Consider the following 20278-nt stretch of genomic DNA (forward strand, 5'->3'; position numbering starts at 1 on the left):
TATATTGGCCCATCGGTGGCAACGGGCCAACGGTTTTCTCGATCAACAGGACAGTGAGTGACCTAATACATGGAATACAACAACAACCGCATAAAATCATAACTGTAGTAAAAATAGCCACAGCAACAAGCACAGACATGATGAGGCCTTTCCAGCTTCCGAGCGTTTTCATCCAATCAGACCAAATATCGGTGTGTACACCTGAATGATCTTTCATCTTTTTGTTCAGTGTCCTTAGTCCTTCCAACGCCTTGGTCAGTCGGCCTCCTGGTGCCGTGTTGTTTGGGATGAAAGTACAACATGCATCACCAAACATTCCACACACACCATGTTCCTTAGTCAATAGCCTGTCCAACGCAATTCTATTTTGGAACGCCATTAACGACGTTGCAGCCAATTGTTCATGAACTGTGGCAAATGATTCAGCTGTATAATTACCCAGTCGTTGGACATGAAATGAAATGAATAATAATAATGAAATAATAATAATGAATAATGAAAGTAATTAGTACGGTCTACATTTTTATTGGGGGTGATCCATAGGAAGATACTTTCGAATCCCGAGGACACTTGATTAACGAGTTTATACTTATCTGACACACCCCTGGTCACTCCTATAGTGTCAATATATGTTGGATCGTCGTCGCTCAACCACGGGGGCAAAACGTCTCCTTTGGCTCGCTTCAGGAGCCCCGCCAGTGGAGACTCCAGGTTCCAATTGAGATTCTGTATTTCAATGGGGACAACCACCATAGGCATTATCAAAGACACGAGGGCACAGATACCTGATGCATTCTTCGGCAAGCGATCCTATAATTTGTCATCACCACACCACAACCAGATGTCACTGGTCTTCCTCTGCTCCTTCCATCACTGCTGGGTGAATTCTGGCATGTCCTGTTAAAGCTTGAAAACAAGTGAATTTGGAAAAAACTTTGTATATCACAATTACAAATTGAAACCTACTCACCCATTTCTATTTTACCACTCCCCCCTTTGACACATTCACCCAATGTGAATCTCCCCCCTCATCACCACACTCATTGTAGCCAGGCCCGTGGAACCTCTAGCGACCATTTGGGCCCCGGGACCATCACCCCAAGTCCTTGAAACTTGACTGTCGGCAACACAAACAAAAATCATCGCACTCCTGTCAATGAGCTTATAGCCCTGCTGATAGCGGACATTTGTACACACAAAAACAAAAACAGAAATCAAGTATCAAAATAAAAACAGTCATAAAATGAATCCTGGCGCCCGCGGATCATGTCCTGAAAACCACGTCATCAACAAGTTCATCATAAAAACCAAAAGGGCAAGGGTTAACATATTCTTGTAAATCCAACACAAACTTTCCACGAACGCAATCGACAACCTGTGTTAGAGATTTGCTCACTCCAACTTATTTCGCAAGAACCACACGAGAGACAAGCAAGTTCTTTTAGACACCTGCCGGTGGAGAGCTCACACGTTGACGGAGTGAACTCTGAAGCTCTCCCAACTGCAGGTGTCTAAAAGAACTTGCTTGTCTCTCGTGTTGTTCTTGCGAAATAAGTTGGAGTGAGCAAATCTCTAACATTTTGGTGCCGAAACCCGGGACCTCTCATACCCATCATCTGGCTGACGGAGGACGACGCGCTGCACACCGTCGACGGGCCAGCGTCCACTAGCCGGACCTGGTAAAGAAAGACCTGGGAAGGAAATTCTTCGCTGGGCCAGCATCTTAGGTCTGCCTTCGTCTGACAGAGGTGGATTGACGGGACCCGGCAGTGCAACGAACCAGGGGACAAGTAAGTTAAAACCCTGAAGTTGTGTTGTGTTGTTAAACGCGTAACACGTAGAGGTGCACAAGAGATACGGCTTTGGTTTATCCGAGCTATGAGATACGGCTTTGGTTTATCCGAGCTATGAGATACGGCTTTGGTTTGTCCGAGCTATGAGATACGGCTTTGGTTTGTCCGAGCTATGAGATACGGCTTTGGTTTGTCCGAGCTATGAGATACGGCTTTGGTTTGTCCGAGCCATGAGAAAAATAAAAAGTGCTTGAGTTTGTGTGGTTGGGAGTGTGACTGGTAGGATAAATTGACTAAATAGCAGTTCTAGCATTGATCCACGGCAATAATACAGGCTAGTAATTTGTTGAAAGGTCAATTTAAACCTGCATTGAGGATCCTCACAGACATGATTAAATAAATAAGTAATAAATAAGTAATAATAATAATATTTTTGAGAAAAAGAAATTGTATAACCTAAAACTACAAGAATTAATATGGGAAATAAAAACGGTAAATCTCTACCTCTTGACGGAGATGAGAAGTACATGGCGAGTAGATTTCTTAATTGTATGCAATATATGCCGAAGTGGAAGAAAAAGTATGGAGTAGAAGGGAAGTTGAGAGTTGAAGTGTGGAAGATAGTAGTTGATGTTTTAGAAGAGAGTGTGAATAAAAAGAAAAATGGACTGAAAAAGAAAAGAAAAGAGAGAGAATTGGATTGTGCTAAAATGTGGTTAAAAGCTTCACAAGAGAGAAGAGAACAAATCCAAAAGACAAAAGATAGAAAGATGAAAGGTGATGAGGCTGAGACTATGTTTGTCAGGCCGGAAGACAATGACAGGCGCACTGCCGCGGCCACGGCTCCAGCCGACGCTGAAGGGGCAGCTCGAGCAGAGGAGCAAGAGGGGCCATCTGCTCGCACACAAAACTTGTATCCAAGTTTAACAAACCTGCAGCCCCCCCCATATAACAGCAAAAGAAGTCAGGGTCACATTATTAAAAGTCCTGTACAAACAAGAAGTTTGACCACTGCTGCTAGATTTTCTCAAAATTTAGACAAGGTTGATGTGTGCCCAATGATACAGGTGCCAAATCCTCTTGTAGGGGAAGACCAACCCCCACATACATATGTTTTCCGGCCATGGACTTTGGAAGAGGCAAGAAAAGCAGTTGAAGGGGTTATCCCTGTTGCTGAAGACCCAGATAAATGGGCAGAGGACATGGCTGGAATTATACATTCCTATAGACTGAATGGACATGAGGCAGGAGAAGCTGCAATGTCCTCCTTGGGAAAAGACTGGGCAAAGGTTAGAGGAAATTATACAGGCAGAAATAATCAAGGGCCTTTTCCCTATCCCGTTGAGGGAATTCAATTGGGAGGGGAGTATGCAGCACAATGGAATGGTCTTGTGCAAAGAGTGCGAACTATATTTCAAAGACGAGCGAATTATGGTCATTTGGCAGGAATAAAACAGAAGCCTGGCGAAGATACTGATGATTTTCGTTTGAGATTTGAAAAAGAATTCAGGGTGTATAGTGGCGTCCCATTCAATGATACAGCTGAGAGTGCTTATCAACAACAGCTTAAAAATGCGCTCCTCACTAATTTCCGCCCTGAAATAGGCAACTGGGTGAAGAAACATTTGGTGGAAGTGGACGTTGCAAGTGTGACAACAACTATGCAATGGGCCAGACATGCTGAAAAAGTGATCAAAAAAGGCAAAAGTTCTGATGTATTTCATCTAGATAATGATGATGATGAACTAGATGAAGATACAACAGTCTTCTTCCAAGGGTCCCAGCAAGGCAGAGGAAGAGGTAGAGGCCAACAAGGTCACAGGCCGCCATATAATTCAAAACCCCCACGAGATACTGACAACTGTTGGAACTGTGGGAAACGAGGACACTTTGCAAGAGTGTGTCGTTCTGCAAAGCAATATCAATCAAAGGGTGCAGGAAGGGGCAGAGGAAAGGCCAAATTCTCAGCATGACTAGATCCCCCCCCTTTGACCTCTGGTGCTCCTATAGAGGAAGAAATAGTAGATGTCCATACAGCATGGGACATTCTGAGTGCATTAAAAGAAAAACCATATGTTACTCTAAACATTGGAGGCAGTGATGTCGAGTTTTTGTGTGATACCGGGGCTTGTAAAACCGTGATAAAAACTAAAGTCCCAAATCTAAAGGCCTCCCAAAATACTATTTGGGTGAAATCTGCTGATGGGCAGGTACACAAGGAGAGTATCTCTAATCCAGTTGAAGTGAGAGATAAGGAAACTGGAAGCATGGTTTCAGTTTCGATTGTCCTATCCCCAAAATGTCCCATAAACCTGCTGGGACGAGATCTGATGACTCGGTTGGGAATTGCAATAATTCCGGTAAAGGATGGCATGCGAGCATGTAGAGTGAGCAAATCTCTAACAACCTGCAAGAATGAAAACAAGTTACGCAAGCAACGCGCAATCCGCTCCTTGGCTGGTGGCTGATGCTGCAAAAAAAATCAAGTCACACAGAAAAACAAAGCAGAGCGTGCTATTGTCGCAAACACGTTCAAGCGTCAAACAATTGGTCACTGTCCACCTAGTCCGTCACCCCGTCGGGTGAGCTCAAAGTCGTCACACGTCAAATCGTCCAAAGTCTTGCTGTTCGATACTAGTTCTGTCTTGTCTGACCATATCACTGAAATGGGCCTTCTCCATCACACCGTTTTGTTGTCGATGGTGCCCCTGATTGATCATTGAGCCATGGTTCCGGTCAGAACTCATCACTTACCAGTTCCAGACCCTCCAGTCTGTACCACCCCTTCAGGTGAGAGGAATTTTATCCTCAATTGCAAACACATCACCCCAACTTCAGACCTCTCTGGCCAATCATACTGCGCACACACACTCAAAGTTAGTATGTTAGTGTGCAGGCAAACATTGACTCCTAATAGTAACTCTTCACATTTGGACATACTTGTCAACATGACCTATTGTAAAATCTCCAATTCAATTTTCCATAAACTTGCCCACCAGATTCATTGCAAATTGTCATATATGTCTATCTGGGGGTGCCGACTGTGGGACCCGCGTGTCAGGGGAGCCTCCATAACCTCAGATTGCTCTTACAAACTCGATCTCTATTACTTATCCTAATTAAATTCAATAAAGATGGGTCTGACTATTCCCTCTGGATTTTTACGTCATCATTTGGCTCTCCCCCTTTTTCCTGTTGTCTAGCTCAAATATGTTTCTCAGTCTGCTTCTCTTTATTGCCCCTCTTGTCGAGTCTCACTCCCCCCTTTTTTCTCTTCCTAATAATCCTGCCTGTCACCCCATCCAGCACCTCTCCCTGCTTCCTTAAATCGTCACCTATTTCCACTCCTTTCATCCACTCCCTCGCGCGGTCTGCCCCCCTCTGCAAAGCTGCAGCTCCACACAGGGAGCGCCAAACCCTCTCCCTCGAATGGGCAGTTTTTAATGTAATTTACGTCGTTGCTGTCCATATCTTCTATCCTCAATCTCCTTTGTTGTCAATCCCTGTTAAAATGCCCAAATGCCCCTGTTCCTCTTGACTGAATCCACTTTAGTCCAAATGTCCTATTCTAAAATGTATCTAACTCGACTTCTACTTCTTAAGCCTGACGAGCCAAAATATCAGATCTCGCTCTTGTTTCTTACCGTTTTAGCCTATTTGTTATATCCAAATCTGTTCAAACTCTGACTATGATGCTTTTCTCTGTAGCTCTACGCATTATTCAATTTTTTATCAAATCTCCTCAGTTCTGTCAAACTCAGTGCACAATGAAGCTCCTGTCCACCTTGACCCAAGCTCCACCCAGTTTGGTAACGCCACAGCAAGGAGTGCGATTTGGCCGTCGGACACTTCTTTTGCAGCACCTCACACTCTCAAGTTGGTGTTCTTTTGTGGTTGCTTCAGAGCCAACCCATCCATCACTCTCGAATGAGTCCATTGTTCAAATGAGTCCATTTTCATCATTGTCTTTTCTCGTCCCCGAGGATGTTGTCTTTCCTCCGGGGTGTACTTGCCCCCTCCAAGCACAACAACAGTCTTTCTTTGTCCTTGCCAAAGGTCAAAGGTGCCTCAAAGCCAGGCACCGTTTTGTAGTCGTCCACGGCTACAGGCGGAGTCTCGGGATCGAGTTCCAGGGATCCTGGCACTGAGAGTGACAGACTGGGACATCAAACTTGTAAGACTATTTCCAAATGTAGCTGCTGCCATCAATTCACTAGGAACGTTTGTTTACCAAATGTCAAATTCTCCTAGTATCAGCGATCTCGTCTTTATATTGTAAGTCCTGCAACTCATCCTATTTCCGAGCTACGTTTAGTCTATAGTTCCAATTTAATGCTACAGTACATTGTGTCTTCAGTATCATTATTCAAAATTAACTCATCAAGATCTGCGTTCTACATCTAGCCCTGATCTATGTCTTGACCTCTCAAACGTTATTACCTGTGTCATGCTTGCTAAAAAATGTGCCTTAGAATATGGTGCTGTGAATTTCCAATCTCCCCGATCAAATTGGATCCCGCTTCTCAGCTCTTCTTTCTCATGCTCCTGTTAGCCTGCAATTGTCCAAATCAAAAATGTTATTTTCTTTTAATTGTCTTTCTTTTGAACCTCTAAATCGCTCGTGTTGCTAACCTATCTTTATCATTATTTACGAGTGAGCCCCCCTTTCTTGAACATTCTCTGATCCATGCCGTCTTCCTCCTCACACGCCCGCACCCACACAGGTTGTGCACATAAACGCACACACCGAGCGCGCACACAACCGCATGTACACACACAGCGCTGGGCCCTTCAAGAGCGGAAAGTCTCCATTCAGAAAAGGCAAAGTCCAAGGTTGTTAGATCAGTTTTATATTCAGTAGCACATTGTAGGCCGAGATTGATGGGTGATGATTCTTCGGGGTGGGGCAAGTTCGAAGGAGAGTCTGCTTCCATGGGAGTGGTGCTGGTTATGGGTGATTCGGTGTGTAGGTGGGGGGGCTGTTGGTGTGTGTGTGTGGAGGGGGGCTGTTGTCTTCCATCCCGTCTTTCGGCCTTGGCGATCATCTTTGGCCGAGTCTTTGGGTGGCTCCTTCTGGCACCTGGTGGTTTTATCTCCACGCGACCTTCCTGTGAACATTCTTCTCCAATCTTGGACATACACTGTCGTACGTCATTCTTTTAATTTTGTCATTTTGTACGAAATTATGTTAGCTTTTGGCTGTGACATCATTAATCTATTGCTGTTCTTTTGACACATCATGTCTTTGCTTATTCTTAGTTTAATCATGCTTCCAACCGTATCTTTTCTTTGTTAGGCAAACTATTTCCCTCTGTGCAGAGCGTTCAGTAGTAATCAAAAACTGGCGTCTAGCCTTAGTCAAAACATAAGATACAATCAAGTACTGAACGGTCAAGACGACTCTGGCCGTGTCCATGATTCAGAGAAAAAACATCAGGCATGCATTACACAGTTCCCTAAGGGTCATTAAGCTATTTAGGCAATATATCAAAATTATTTCAAAGTGCTCAGAAATATATATCAGATCATAAAGTTATAAAAACCTTTCTCATCACCACTTATCAAAAATGTCTAGTTATGTCTTCTTTATTGATTTGGTGTGTAGGTATAATTATATGCTTAAAATGTTTCTTTTATTTATTTAATATGTGAATATACTTGTCTGCTTATGTACTTTATTCAATGAGGTTTGAGCATATCTGTTTTTGTAGCTAGGCTGGACTTTTTGTATTTTGACCCCATTTCCTGCAATACACACATACATACATACATACATACATACATACATAGTACATACATACATACATACATACATACATACATACATACATACATACATACATACATAAATATTCAACTGTGACTCTTTGAAGCACCTGAAAAAAAGCAAATCCTGTCAAAAACGAAACAAACATTTTATTGGAACAATCTTGGAGTGGGGATTCGATGCCATTTTGTTCTTCCCAGTGCTTTTCAGGCATTATTGTTGTTGTTGTTTTATCATTTGTGTGTAAAAATGGTGTATTTTTCTTTTTGTACTGCTATAAAATGCCACTGCCTGTTACAATAAATAAATAAATAAATAAATAAATACACAAATAAATATTCAACTGTGACGCTTTGAAGCACCTGAAAAAAGCAAATCTGTCAAAAACGAAACAAACATTTTATTGGAACAATCTTGGGGTGGGGATTCAATGACATTTTGTTCTTCCCACTGCTTTTCAGGCATTATTGTTTTTATTACTATTTATGTGTAAAAATGGTGGGGGTTGTTTTCACTGCTATAAAATGCCATTGCCAGTTACAAAAAAAAAAAATATATATGTTATTAAATGGTAACCCTATGAGCACCTGCGTTCACGGCATTCCTTTATTTACGCCAATTCTGGTGCGTGACTGAGCCTAACGACGCTACCTTTTTCCATAGTCACACAGCAAGAGGCTTTCCCTGCATGGTTTCTTGCCTTTCAAGTAATTACATAAATGAAAAATGATTTTTTTATTTAAATGGAACGTCCGTATCAAACATACAGTACGTGACAAAAATGGCTTCGACCATAACCAAACAGTAACCGTTACACAATACCAAATAAAAAGCAAGAAAATAACGGATCATAAAAATACAATCAAAATAGATGTAAAAAGATAAAATTAGCTAGGGTTTTTCACCTAACATGCAAGGGTCACTTACACCGACAAGATTAATGCAATTTAAGAAATTTCGTTTCACTTTCTGTGTTGAAAAATATGTTCAAGGGTAAGAACAGTGTTAACCAAGAAGTCATTGAAAAATTTCCAAAAGATACGAGCCCGACCGACGATAGGGAGACAGACAGACAGACAGACAGACAGACAACCACTTCGTTCAGAGGCTGTTCTGTTGTTCGGCCAGTTGACCGCTAGATGTCTCTATTACGCTGCAATCCACCAATATGTTACCTGCATGCAGCTGCTCTGCATGGCAAACGGGACACTTAGGCAGCGACGTGCTCCGTCCATCATATCAAAACTAAAACAGACGATTAAAGTAAATTCGACTTAGAACAACAACAACAAAAAAAACTACACACGATGCATTCATCAAAAGTGATGACACAAATGACAAAAAAAATTCTAAAAAAGTTGCAATTACATTTTCCTTTGCACATAAATCGTAAATTCATTTGTGTCTTTATAACCCCCCCCCAATGTACTACCAAAAGTAAGATCTCTCATTTTGCAACCAAACAACCAAATCAAAATTCAAATCCCAAAAAAAAGGTCAATGCCCCCTTTCTTCCAAAAAATCATTGTCCAGAATCACGCAGCTCATCCTGGTGTATGCAAGAGCAGCTCATCAACCAAACTTGCCCGCGCCATTTTCTTGCTGTAACTCTGAGAAACAAGTTGTATGATTATAAAAAGGCATACAACTTACAAGAAAAAAGTAGAACGATGGAATGCCTTAAACCTGTTTCTAAATAACGCGTACAGTATCAAATAGTTGGACTGTAGTCGAAAAACAACATGCAGATCTAATTGACGCGAGTCCTTTCTACGTCTGCTTGTGCAGTTTATTGCGACATAAGTCCTTACAAAAAATAATATTCAGCTACTGGGGTATTGCAAAGAGAACACCAACTCATACAGTGACCTCAACAAAGGAAAGCTTGTTAAGATGAGGCCCATATCAAAAATCATCGAGATAGAAAATTCCTAGAAATGTTCCTGTTATTATTTTTCCTTTCCAGCCAGCACCAGTACAGTGAGTGAATGTTACAAATAAACCACATTCATGTATACATGTTTACCCCTTCCCCATTCATATGTACTGTATGTACATGATCTATCAGCGTTCCTCTGGACATGAGACACAACTTGACCACAGCAGCCATCCGGTTGACACTACAAATAACTCGTGTCCACTGTACAGTAGCAAAATCCAAAAACTATTAAAAGAAAATAAAAGTTAAAAAAATACTGCTGGCAAAGCTTCACAATTATGAAATAAAATGATTACAAAGAAAGCTTCAAATACATTTGTGAAGCTGTGAATAATTGATGGTCAATTCAAGTCAATTTGAAAGAACATTTGTGCTTCCATTAAATGTTTGTGTCCATGTGATAAAATAAGATGATTATATTTTGAACACAATTTTTTTGTGTGTGTGTGTGTGGGGGGGGGGGGACGACAATGATCAAAATGAAAATAGAAAAATATGGCACCGCAACCTCGTACACCAACACTTGTAGCTGCCGTGACCGCCAGGCCTCACTCACACACACACGCACGAGCACACACACACGTGTACAGTATATTACAAATATATCAATAAACAGAGGTACACCAAGCCTACACATGCAGTAGCGTCTATGTACACATTTGTCGTATAAAAAAATAAACACATATAAGATTGGCCGTGTAACTCATGCAAATGTTTAAAATGACACATTTGTCTTTTTTTTTGTCAGTTAATGGAGTAAAAACGGACATACCTGGTGGGTTTGCTTTACAAATCCGAAAGGACACAATGAAATAAAAGGACCTCAGTCTGACATACCTTAAAAGTGTCACATAATGTCGACTTTGAGACTGGTTCCGAGGGTCCTCTTGGAGTGTCCTGTGAAGGAAAACAGTCCTTCCAAACGGGTTCCAAGTTTTTGAATTGTCCAGATGGCCAAGCTTGCCCACCATACATCTAAATGTTTACCATGGGTATATCAGCATGTTTCGTAACCATTTCAAAATTGTAGGAATGATTTCATCATCATGACACAGGGTATGTTTGAAAGTCTAGCAGATTGACATTCTTGCTAAAAAACATACTGTTGATGACTATGATCACCATACCTCTGTTCTGTCAATCTTATCGGAATGATGGTTTTGGCCAAAAAGGTTTGCCAGAAGATGCAGTTGGGCCACAACAATGACTTCTGGTACTTGGTACCTGAAAAGCTGAAATCACCCAGAATTGACGTCATTGGCATTCAACCTAGATTTGTTCCTATAGTAAATCCACCAAAGTTGACAGATATTTAGAGTGTCTCTTAGCACAAAGTCAAAAGTTTAAAGAGCTTGCAATCTCTCTTTGCAGATGGAACATCTGCTTCAAAGGTTTTTATCCTCAAGCTTGAAAAGACACTTGGAGTCAGAGCCGGCGAGGGGCGAATTCCTGAGCCACAGCGATAGTGTACGTTAGCAGGATTCAAGTTCTGTTTTAGCACAATGACTTGGTACCCGCTAAGTAGGCTCAAGCTAAAATCAGGTGTTCGGTTGAGGACCTGAGGTGGAATCGCAACGATGGCAAAAGCAGCATCCCTTTTAAGTCTCGCAAACTGTTCCCTTTCCATCCCCATGGTAAACAAGTATGACATACTGAAAAAGCTGAGGCAAGTGAAACAAAACCGACCAAGATTGAATGAGCGCAAAAGTTACTTGGGGCCGTTCCAGACTCGGAGGGTGTGGTGGGGGTTTACTCAGATTTGTGACAGTAAAGGTCTTTGAGGGCCTTGAGTTCTTCAATGAGCGTCTTGTTTTGGTTCTCCAGGACCGCCACTCGGTTTTCCAGACACTTGACGTACTCCTTCTTCTTCCTGCGACACTCGCGTGCCGCCTCCCTATTCGGAAGAAACGTTTACATCCCACTTGCTAGCGGATCTACACATTCGTTCGTACCTGTTCTTCATGAGGCGGACCTCCCGCTTACGGGTGACCTCCTCGGTGGCACCCTGGGTGGGCAGGGCGGGCGACGAGGCCATGACCACCCCGGAGGTGATGGTGTTGGCAGGCGCAGCTCGGATCTGGTAGGCCTGAACGTCCCCAGAGGCAGCTGAGAACACACACATTTGAATCAGATGCAGGAATGTTTGACAAGGTTTAGTATTCTTCAAAGGATAAAAAAAATAAAGACAAAATATAACTGTGGGTCTCCTGCTCACCTTGCACCACCACTTGGTTACTGGGCACCAGTATCTGTTGGCCGTCGCTGGTTTGCGCATACTGCAGGATGGTGGCCCCGGGTTGGGCTGCTGCCGCGTTGGTCATAGTGAGCGCCTGCAGGCCCTGAACGCCGTCGGTGCCGTTGTTGGCCAGCTGGATGGCGCCACCTTGCGTGATGGCGACTGCGAGCCACATGACCAACATTTTAGGAAGACAGCAGAGCTGTGCTGATGAACGGTCGAGAAGAAACTTACTGTACTGGCCGCTGCTGGTCTGATAGATGGGGGTGGGCACGGTGACCGTGGCGATGGTGGGCGTGGCCGCCGCCACGTCATCCTCAGCTTTTTCCTCCTCGATGCGAGGGACGGCTGGCGCGTCGGACGACAGGTCGTTCAGAATTTTCCTGTCGGGATAAAAGTAAAGAGATTAGGCGGGAGAGCTCAACAATTGGGGTGGGAGTGAGCCACATGCTGCTTCACCAAGTCTCAAGACCAATATACCAGTCACCTGTACGAGGGTCGGCGCGAAAGGATCTCTCTGCGCTTTTGCGAGTCAGTCACGCTGTCCACCGACTCCTGTGAATCCTCGCTTTCGGCGATGGTTGAGATCTACACAGACATTTTTTTTTTTTTAATATCAATCTCACATCTCACACCTGCATGGATAATTTGGGAATCTTAACATAAAAACACAGTGTGGAAACAGTTATCATATCTAGTAGGTGTCCTTAGAGATGCCGGAGTATATCAAATGTGAAATCCATCAATTACCTGCACAGCTTGCACCTGTGGGGACTGTATGACAGACGACTGTGCGGCCTGGATCACGCCGTGCACTTGGACCGTCTGTCCGTTTGGAAGCTGCACCAGTGTCACAGTGGGACCCGTTGCCGAGCCATGACATGTTGCCATGGTTGCCTGAAGAAAAACGTATGTCGTGGCCAGGAGGGGAGGAGTAACAGAAGCTGAGCATAAGGGGTTGCAACGATCTCTATCAGAAAAGCACGTCATGGCCGTCCGTTACCTGTGCCAAGGTAGCGAGCTGCGCCGGCGTAATCTGCTGCTGGTTTTCCGTTTCGGCAGACTCGGCTGTCTGCTGAGTCTCAGCCGCCGCTGACTCCATCTTCATCGGCTGAGCTGGGGAATAAATGAATGATTATTATTGTTACTATTACACAATGTCATATAATGAAATACTAGATTGATTTTCTACACTGGTTGTCCTTGTTAGATTGGCAGCGTTAGGGTTAAATGGAGCTTAAATGATGACCCTTGACTCTTCAATTTTCTAAAACTGCAGCCTTTGCAATTTGAAACTTTTTATTTGACGACATTACGAAGTCAATTTGAATAAGACTCAAGAGACACATACAGACAAAAGAATTCACACCTATGAACAAATGAGTCTTTAATCAATGAATGTGGGAGGAAAATCTCTTCATGCAAACGCCACACAGGAGACCTGAGCCAAGATTGGAAACCAGAATCACTGTAATGTGAGTCAGACCTGCTATAGTGCTGATCTAATCAAAGAAAAACAAATGGGATATAAAATTAAAAGCACAAAACGCAGAGTGACCTATTGAGATGCGTAGCGAAAATGAAGAGGGATGCTCATACTTGGTGTGTGACGTGTGTCATGGTGATGGCGGTGAGCTCACGCTTTGCGTGGCTGCTGTGCGCGCCATGATTGGCTTTGAGCGTTTCTCCCTCGACTTTTCAAAAACAAGAACCATCACCAGCGCTCGATAGGCGGCGGCTGACAGCCGAGCCACATGGCCGGCTCGGGTGACGCCCCCTCGGCCACCGCAGCCTTGACCGCCCGGTGTTAAAAACATAGGAGCCCCGGGGGCTGCTTAATACCAGGAAATAGAAGAATTGTGACTCGGACCACCAGAAGGTTAACGTAAAGAACGTTAAGTTAGTTGGTGCAAGATGAGCAATATATATGTATTTTTTCAAAACTGGAATTTGCGGGAAAAAGCGGGAAGCTGATCCCAACCTAGCTTCCCTGTTAGCCAATGCTAATCACTTAGCTAAAATACAAACTGCGCGTGCTAAACTGGCGCGCATTCCATTAATTCACATCATCTAAGTTCATTTGGGCTTCAGCTCCTCACCCCAACCCCAAAAAAAAACAACAACCGCAGCCTCCCCACCCTCCATCCCGCTCAAAAGGAAAAAAAAACACACCATTGAGCCGCCATGATTTCTTTGTTTCGTTCGGGCCGAACCCGACCAACACCGAACGTTTCCCCCACAGCCGCGAAGCGTGCCTCCTTCCGCCTTCCTTACCAATACAGACTCCCTTCGTCGCTCCCCGGGCCTCCGGAGCTCCACTTTTATTGTGGCCGACACGTAAGAGCCCGCGTCAGGCTACACCTCCGCCGCGTCACCGCCGACAACAAGACGGAGATTGGAGAGAAGGAACCAGACACGGCGAAGCAGATGGCGACGCCGTCCGGAAATGGCCGAAACGTCCAGGCCGAGGAGAGGCGGAAAAACACGAAGCGGCGCGGATCAAGCCGAACATCCAAAATGCCCTTTTGCATGGTAAAATGTGCACACGCTGTGATACAAGGGCTATAATTCATTTAATTTGAAGTTCATGTTGTGATGAATGGTTATTTAAAAAATATAAAATAAAGCCATTCATTTAACAGAAAGTGTGGCTCATACTCATACCCTTTAGATGGCAGCAAAAGACCAATTTCACGTCGCCTATGCTTGATTTATGAAACATCAACGTGTTAAATATTTCTTTAGCTGTTAGATTTTTTTTTCCTGAGCTGAAAACAGCAGCCAATATTTGGTTTCAATAGAAAGACAACTCAGCAGTACATTGAGGCACAGAGGCTCAAAACATCTCGTAAAATGATGCAGTCCACTTTTACACCCACTGTAGACTACAAGCACTTTTATGGCAAGTTGTCAAAGTTTTTTGCCATGCTCAGCCCACACACAATGATTAAAACTCCAACTCTTCCCATTTTAGCATCACCGATCTGTCTAGGATACGGTATATAAAGGTTTCAAAGCAAAATTACAGATCTGCTTTTTTCCCGGGCATAGCTTCTTGAGATTTTTTTATTTTTTTCTATTTACAATAGTGTGTCATTTTTCGAGTTGCTACGTGAAACTGGCTTCGGGGGCTTCACTTTCCAGACATTCCAGAGTCCAGAGAGTCTCCAAGCACCGGATGGTGGCACTGTAGAGCTGCAGACGCCCACCTCCTCTCCCGCCCTCCCTCCTTCCCACCCACACAGTAGCTATCCCCCGTCGCCTCCTCCCAGCCGCACTGAGGTGAGGACGACGCAGATATGCGCGGAGTTTATCAAGGCAATTCCTTTTACCATCCTCCTGATACTCGTTGGCGGCTGTTTTATCTGTTTAATAGCGTTTTACGGCTCCGAGGCCGTAAAAAAGAGTCTTTTTATTGTGACACCAAACACATTGTTTGGGGAATTGACCCCGCCTGACTAATGAACAGCCTTGAATTTGCAGCCAGTTGTATAAAATGCAAGCAGAAGCATATGTGTGTGTGTGTGTGTGTGTGTGTGTGTGTGTGTGTGTGTGTGTGTGTGTGTGTGTGTGTGCCGTTATGTCCCATTTGAGATTTGAACAATAGCGACGCTTTACTTTATGATCGTAAGCAATGCTGCAGTCATTTGAAGCCAAATCAAGTTGCATGTGTGAGGAGAAACATGACAACAGCTACACTTGAATGTGCTTTTACCCGTCTGAGACTTTTTAATGTTTCCACTTTATTTACCGCTTTTCATTAAATCCAACCTTTAGAAGTGGATGTCGCAGAAAATAATATCATATGTCCTGGCTCAAGTGGAGTCTCTCAGGTGGAACGTAAAGTCATCACGACACTTCCCTTCCAAAACTTCCATTTGTTTTGTGACCACGCTTGTGACTCAACCGTTCCCTCTCAAAATGAATAGAAACGACATTCCAACCTATAATAAACAACAACACACATTTTAAAGTGTTTTTAATCTACAAAAACAGTATAAATCATACTTTTGAAAATACACTTCTGAAATGAATAGGTCAAAGTAAAAAAAAAGTCAAAGTCTGCTTTATTGTCAATTTCTTCACATGCCAAGACACACAAAGAGATCGAAATGACCTTCCCACTATCCCACGGTGTAATAAATAAAATGTATATTCTCTTTTTTTTTTGCTTCACTTCAATGGACATTGTGGTGCTCCTGCCAGTGTGCATGCCTTGGCCACCTAGGGGCAATATAATACAGACATAGCAACACACACACGCAAAGAAGAGTTGTTAGCATTTAGCTAACTGGACCATCGTAAGGCAAAGCTTTGTGGTTTCTCATGTCTACACACTTGATAGACTATTTTTGCTTTAATTGGACAATAAAATTAAAATTGGTAATGCCATTATATCTTGCAGTTGTGATGAAAACACAAACTTTTCTTTTTCTTTTTTACACCGTCAGCCACTTTTGTTGTGGGCTCCAGAGAGTCCACTGTCAAAGAAAGAATGCATATACGCTAAAACAGAAAACTGGGGATTAAAAAAAGAAAAAAAAATCAATAGCACCATTTAGTCTATTATCATAAATACACTGTGTATGTATCCAGATGGTTGACTGAGACTTGGCTGTTTACGGACTAGTACGGGAGAGAAAAAGAGTACGGCTGTGTGTGTGACCTTGAGAAAGGAGTCTCAGTTGGAGGAGAAAGGGATAACACCCCCACCAGCCCACCCCGTCTCTCCCCCTCTTCTAACCCCCCCCTGCAGGGCTAAAGATGAACTAGGCTCTTCTTCATCTGCCTTCTTTTCTATTTTTGTGTTATTGTTGTTTGTACTGTCTTTGTGCTTGTTGAACATTCTCAATTCTTGCACTTGTGAATGCTGCGCCTGCAGAAATGAAAACAGCTACTTCCATCAAGATGTTTAATGACGCCTCAAAACGTATTTGGGCCTGTTTTACTGCCACTTTTCTCTCTTCCGATAAGTTGCTCTGAGGATTGAGAAACCCCCCAAAAAAACGCACAGACGGACAAGCAACTATTTTTTCACGGGAGGAGTCATAAAAAAATATGGAGACGAGGTGGCGGCGATGAGACCTTCTCCACGCTCCATTCTTGCACCACTTCTTGTCCAGGATGGCGAGCGAGAGATGAAAAGTCGCAAATCTACCAGGTGAGAGGGGAAGAAGTTCGGGACGGGATAAACAGCATAAGAAGAAAAAGAGGAGGAGAAGGAAGGAGAGGTTGCTATCAAAGTGGAACTTTTGTTTTATTCATGAAGCCACACTGGCCCAACACACGCACACACACATGCACGTGCACGTGCACACGCACAGGCGCGCACGCACACACACACACACACACACACACACACACACACACACAGGCGCGCACGCACACACACACACACACACACACACACACACACACACACACAAACACACGCTTGTGTTTCATGACAAGTGACAGTCACACTAATGCAAACATAAAATTATTCCATTCCCAGTTATTTTAATAAAAATTCAATTTTGTTGCTGCTCATCCAAACAGGCATTTTTTTTGGACTGCGTTTTTGTAACGATAGATGTAAATGAGACAACAACTGCTATAGGCCAGACCACCTGTCAATCACACGACTCCGCGCAGTCTCTGGTGGTCCGACATGTCCGCATCCATCACATCTCCTCAGCTCGCGACCTTTACACATGCGACCTATGACCCCTTGAATTCCCCCAATGATGCGCGCGGCCTGACACATCAAGGACACGGGTGTCGTTAGGGAGCACCTGAACGCATCGCTGACCTTCCTCTTGGATAAATAATCCACAATAATCTAACATGTCAGCATTCCATCAAGTGCCGTTGATCTCGGCACACTTTGAAAGGTTCAACTTGTCACCTCCATCAATCGCAATGTTAGAAGTTTTTCTCAGTTTAATGCGCTTTGCTTGCTTCATGGACTGAAACTAGAAGGTTCTAGAGAAAGAACCCAAAAGTTCCTAGCTCTTGAATGGAGAACATTTCTGTGGTGGAAATGCACTGTCGCTTTAACAGCAATAGCTTCTTGGTAGCCTTGCGTAACGCAAAGTCAGAGCTAACGAGTACTGACAGTTGAGCAACCTCTCAAGTCTATTGTGTGTGTATGTGTGTGTGTGTGCGTGTGTGTGTGTGTGTGAGAGAGAGAAATACTGGAATAGCAGGTGACTTGTTTGGATGCTGAGCCCCATATGCGCTACGCTAGTGCGTGTGTGTGTTTCCACTTCATCATGCGTGGCTCAGTGGACCCAACGACGACAACAACACACCAGAACCAGCAGGGACCATGACCACCATCTGCGTGCATATATGTGTGAGCGTTCCACCTGTCCCTGCCCGTCTCATGGGTAGTTGGCTGGTAAGGGGATTTAGTGCAAACAAGCAGACATGACGAGTCGAGACAAGACGCGAATGGAGACATCACGGTGGGCTGCTTGTCTTCAGGGAACTTTTAGTTCCTGGACTAATTTCCAAACCTCGGATCATACACCAAAGGTTCCTAAAAGTAGATGATGATATCGCACTCCAACGGTTCTTGAACCTCAATCAGCCATTGTTCTGAGGTTAAAAAAAAAAAAAAGTTATTTCCTGATACTTTTGGTGCAAAAGTGCCTTTAAGACATGTTCACACACACTCAAGTATACTGACTGATGGGTTTTCACACACACGCATGTACGGACACAAACACAAGTTCCAGTAAGGCTGTCACCCCTGTGGATCTTCTCATTTGTGATGTCATATTGTCTGTGGATCAGAGAGAGGTCACGCTAATTAGACCATTATTTACATACTCGCACGCACGCACGCACGCACGCACGCACGCACGCACGCACGCACACACGCACACACGCACACACGCACACACACGTTAATTAAAGAGCAGAGCAGCAGTGGGTCACACAGCAGGAAGACAAAAAGTGTCACCGTGAGTGAGATGTGTCCATGCCGGAGGTGGGTCAAGTCGACAAAAAGTTTACATAAAAGTATTTTTACTTGAGTGTTACATGAGTCAAAATAAAAAGTGGTTCTTTCTAAGTAGGAAATATTTGGTTTAAAAAAAAAACGTATTAAGGTTCCTTTCACAAATAGCGCATGACCAATGGACAAATAAATCCTGTAAAAGCAATAATAAATATATAATCAGCAAGTGGATGTAATAGCGTAAAGGAGAGTTAATGAAAACAATAAATGAGCCATGGATCACCATGATTGACATTTCCATCCTCACATTTGTTGCTTTGTCACACACACACAAACACGCACACACACGCTGGCCTTGGCGTAATAGTCTTGAGTGTAAGATTGACAAAATCAACTGGAAGCATCACTGCATTGTGAGGGCGGAGAAGCTAATGAAGCCGATTGTCCGCAAAATGAACGCGGCTCGTTCGGCCTTGGCACTGAAAAGAGTAAAAACCATTCCTGGCTTTTCATTGGTCGCTTTGAAGACACTCAAAGACAAAGATGAAATCACCTTCACATGCACGACTCAAAAGAAAAGAAGGTCACGCGTGGCAACAATAATAAGGACAGAAGAACACATTGAATTTTAAATGCCAGGAAATGTCGCATGTGTGTGCGTGTAAGAGAGAGACTTTATTTCACTTTACATTAAATAATGTGGAATATAAAAATAGATTTCCTTCAATCTGACAGCCGCATGAAAGTTTATATAATATGGATGGATGTTCTCTTGGAATAAAACATGAGCGTGTGTGTGTGTGTGTGGGGGGGGGGGGGGGGGTGGTCTGTCATGTCCTTGGCGTGTCCGTAGGTGACATCACAAGTTAGTTTCCTGACAACGTGTCAATGTTTGCCTTCCGCATGGAGGCCAGTGGGCCAGCGCCACCATCTGGATGTGCGGGTATCAAATATAGGCCAGCACGCACACGCACACACACGCACGCGCGCGCACACGCGCGCACACGCACACACACGCACGCGCACGCACGCGCACGCACGCACACACACGCACGCACACACACGCACACACACACACACACACAATGATGAGGCACACAGCGGCGGCCTCCCGAGAGCAACAAGATGGCGGCGGGAAGAAGGCGACACGGATATGAGGCGAGTGGCTTTGACATTCTGACAAAATGACCCCCAGCACACATCACCACACACATACACACACGTGCGGGCGCACGTACACACGACGGTATCCTGCAGCCTGTCTCATTGTCTCACTGGACAATCTCAATGTGAGTCATCTCTCGCATAGACCACTTCCAGCAAAAAAAATAAACTCGCACAAGTCTCTGTTGAATCAAGTCACAACAACAAGTTTGAATGAAGTCACAACCTTTTGTCTGCCAACAGTCTTCTTACAATCGTTCAAACAACAACAAACAATGCTTAACACGTAGACTTTTTTTTTTTTTTTTTAAATGATTGACATGTTGACTTCCTCTTCCTTCATTTGCAGCACGCAATCTGACGCACCCAAAACTCAGATTTCAGGCCCTAATTAAAACCCTAATAATAAAAATCCTAACTTGAGTTAGAAACC

At 43.8% G+C, this 20278-nt stretch overlaps 1 protein-coding gene across 8 annotated transcripts; it reads right to left on the reverse strand.

Moving 5' to 3' along the window:
• Positions 1 to 7940: 7940 nt before the first annotated feature.
• Positions 7941 to 14178, reverse strand: creb1b (cAMP responsive element binding protein 1b). 8 transcript variants are annotated; one of them, XR_015859958.1, is made up of 10 exons: positions 14010 to 14178; positions 12739 to 12851; positions 12486 to 12632; positions 12223 to 12323; positions 11970 to 12118; positions 11715 to 11897; positions 11452 to 11605; positions 11212 to 11393; positions 10627 to 10731; positions 7941 to 10396 (listed from the first exon to the last, which is right to left on the reverse strand). XR_015859958.1 is itself a non-coding variant. In XM_088383458.1 (9 exons), exons 2-8 carry the CDS (start codon positions 12841 to 12843, stop codon positions 11249 to 11251), a joined length of 984 nt encoding a protein of 327 aa, XP_088239584.1. In that variant the 5' UTR covers positions 12844 to 12851; positions 14010 to 14178; the 3' UTR covers positions 7941 to 10731; positions 11212 to 11248. The 8 variants fall into 8 exon arrangements, 3 of the variants coding, with proteins under 3 accessions (XP_088239584.1, XP_088239582.1, XP_088239583.1); XR_015859957.1 differs by having other exon boundaries at positions 7941 to 9170; positions 10337 to 10396; positions 10627 to 11393; XR_015859956.1 differs by having other exon boundaries at positions 10627 to 11393.
• Positions 14179 to 20278: the final 6100 nt, after the last annotated feature.

The sequence above is a fragment of the Syngnathus floridae genome, chromosome 8 (genome assembly GCF_059516105.1).
Source record: "Syngnathus floridae isolate MCC-2025c chromosome 8, RoL_Sflo_1.0, whole genome shotgun sequence".
Classification (NCBI taxonomy): domain Eukaryota; kingdom Metazoa; phylum Chordata; class Actinopteri; order Syngnathiformes; family Syngnathidae; genus Syngnathus; species Syngnathus floridae.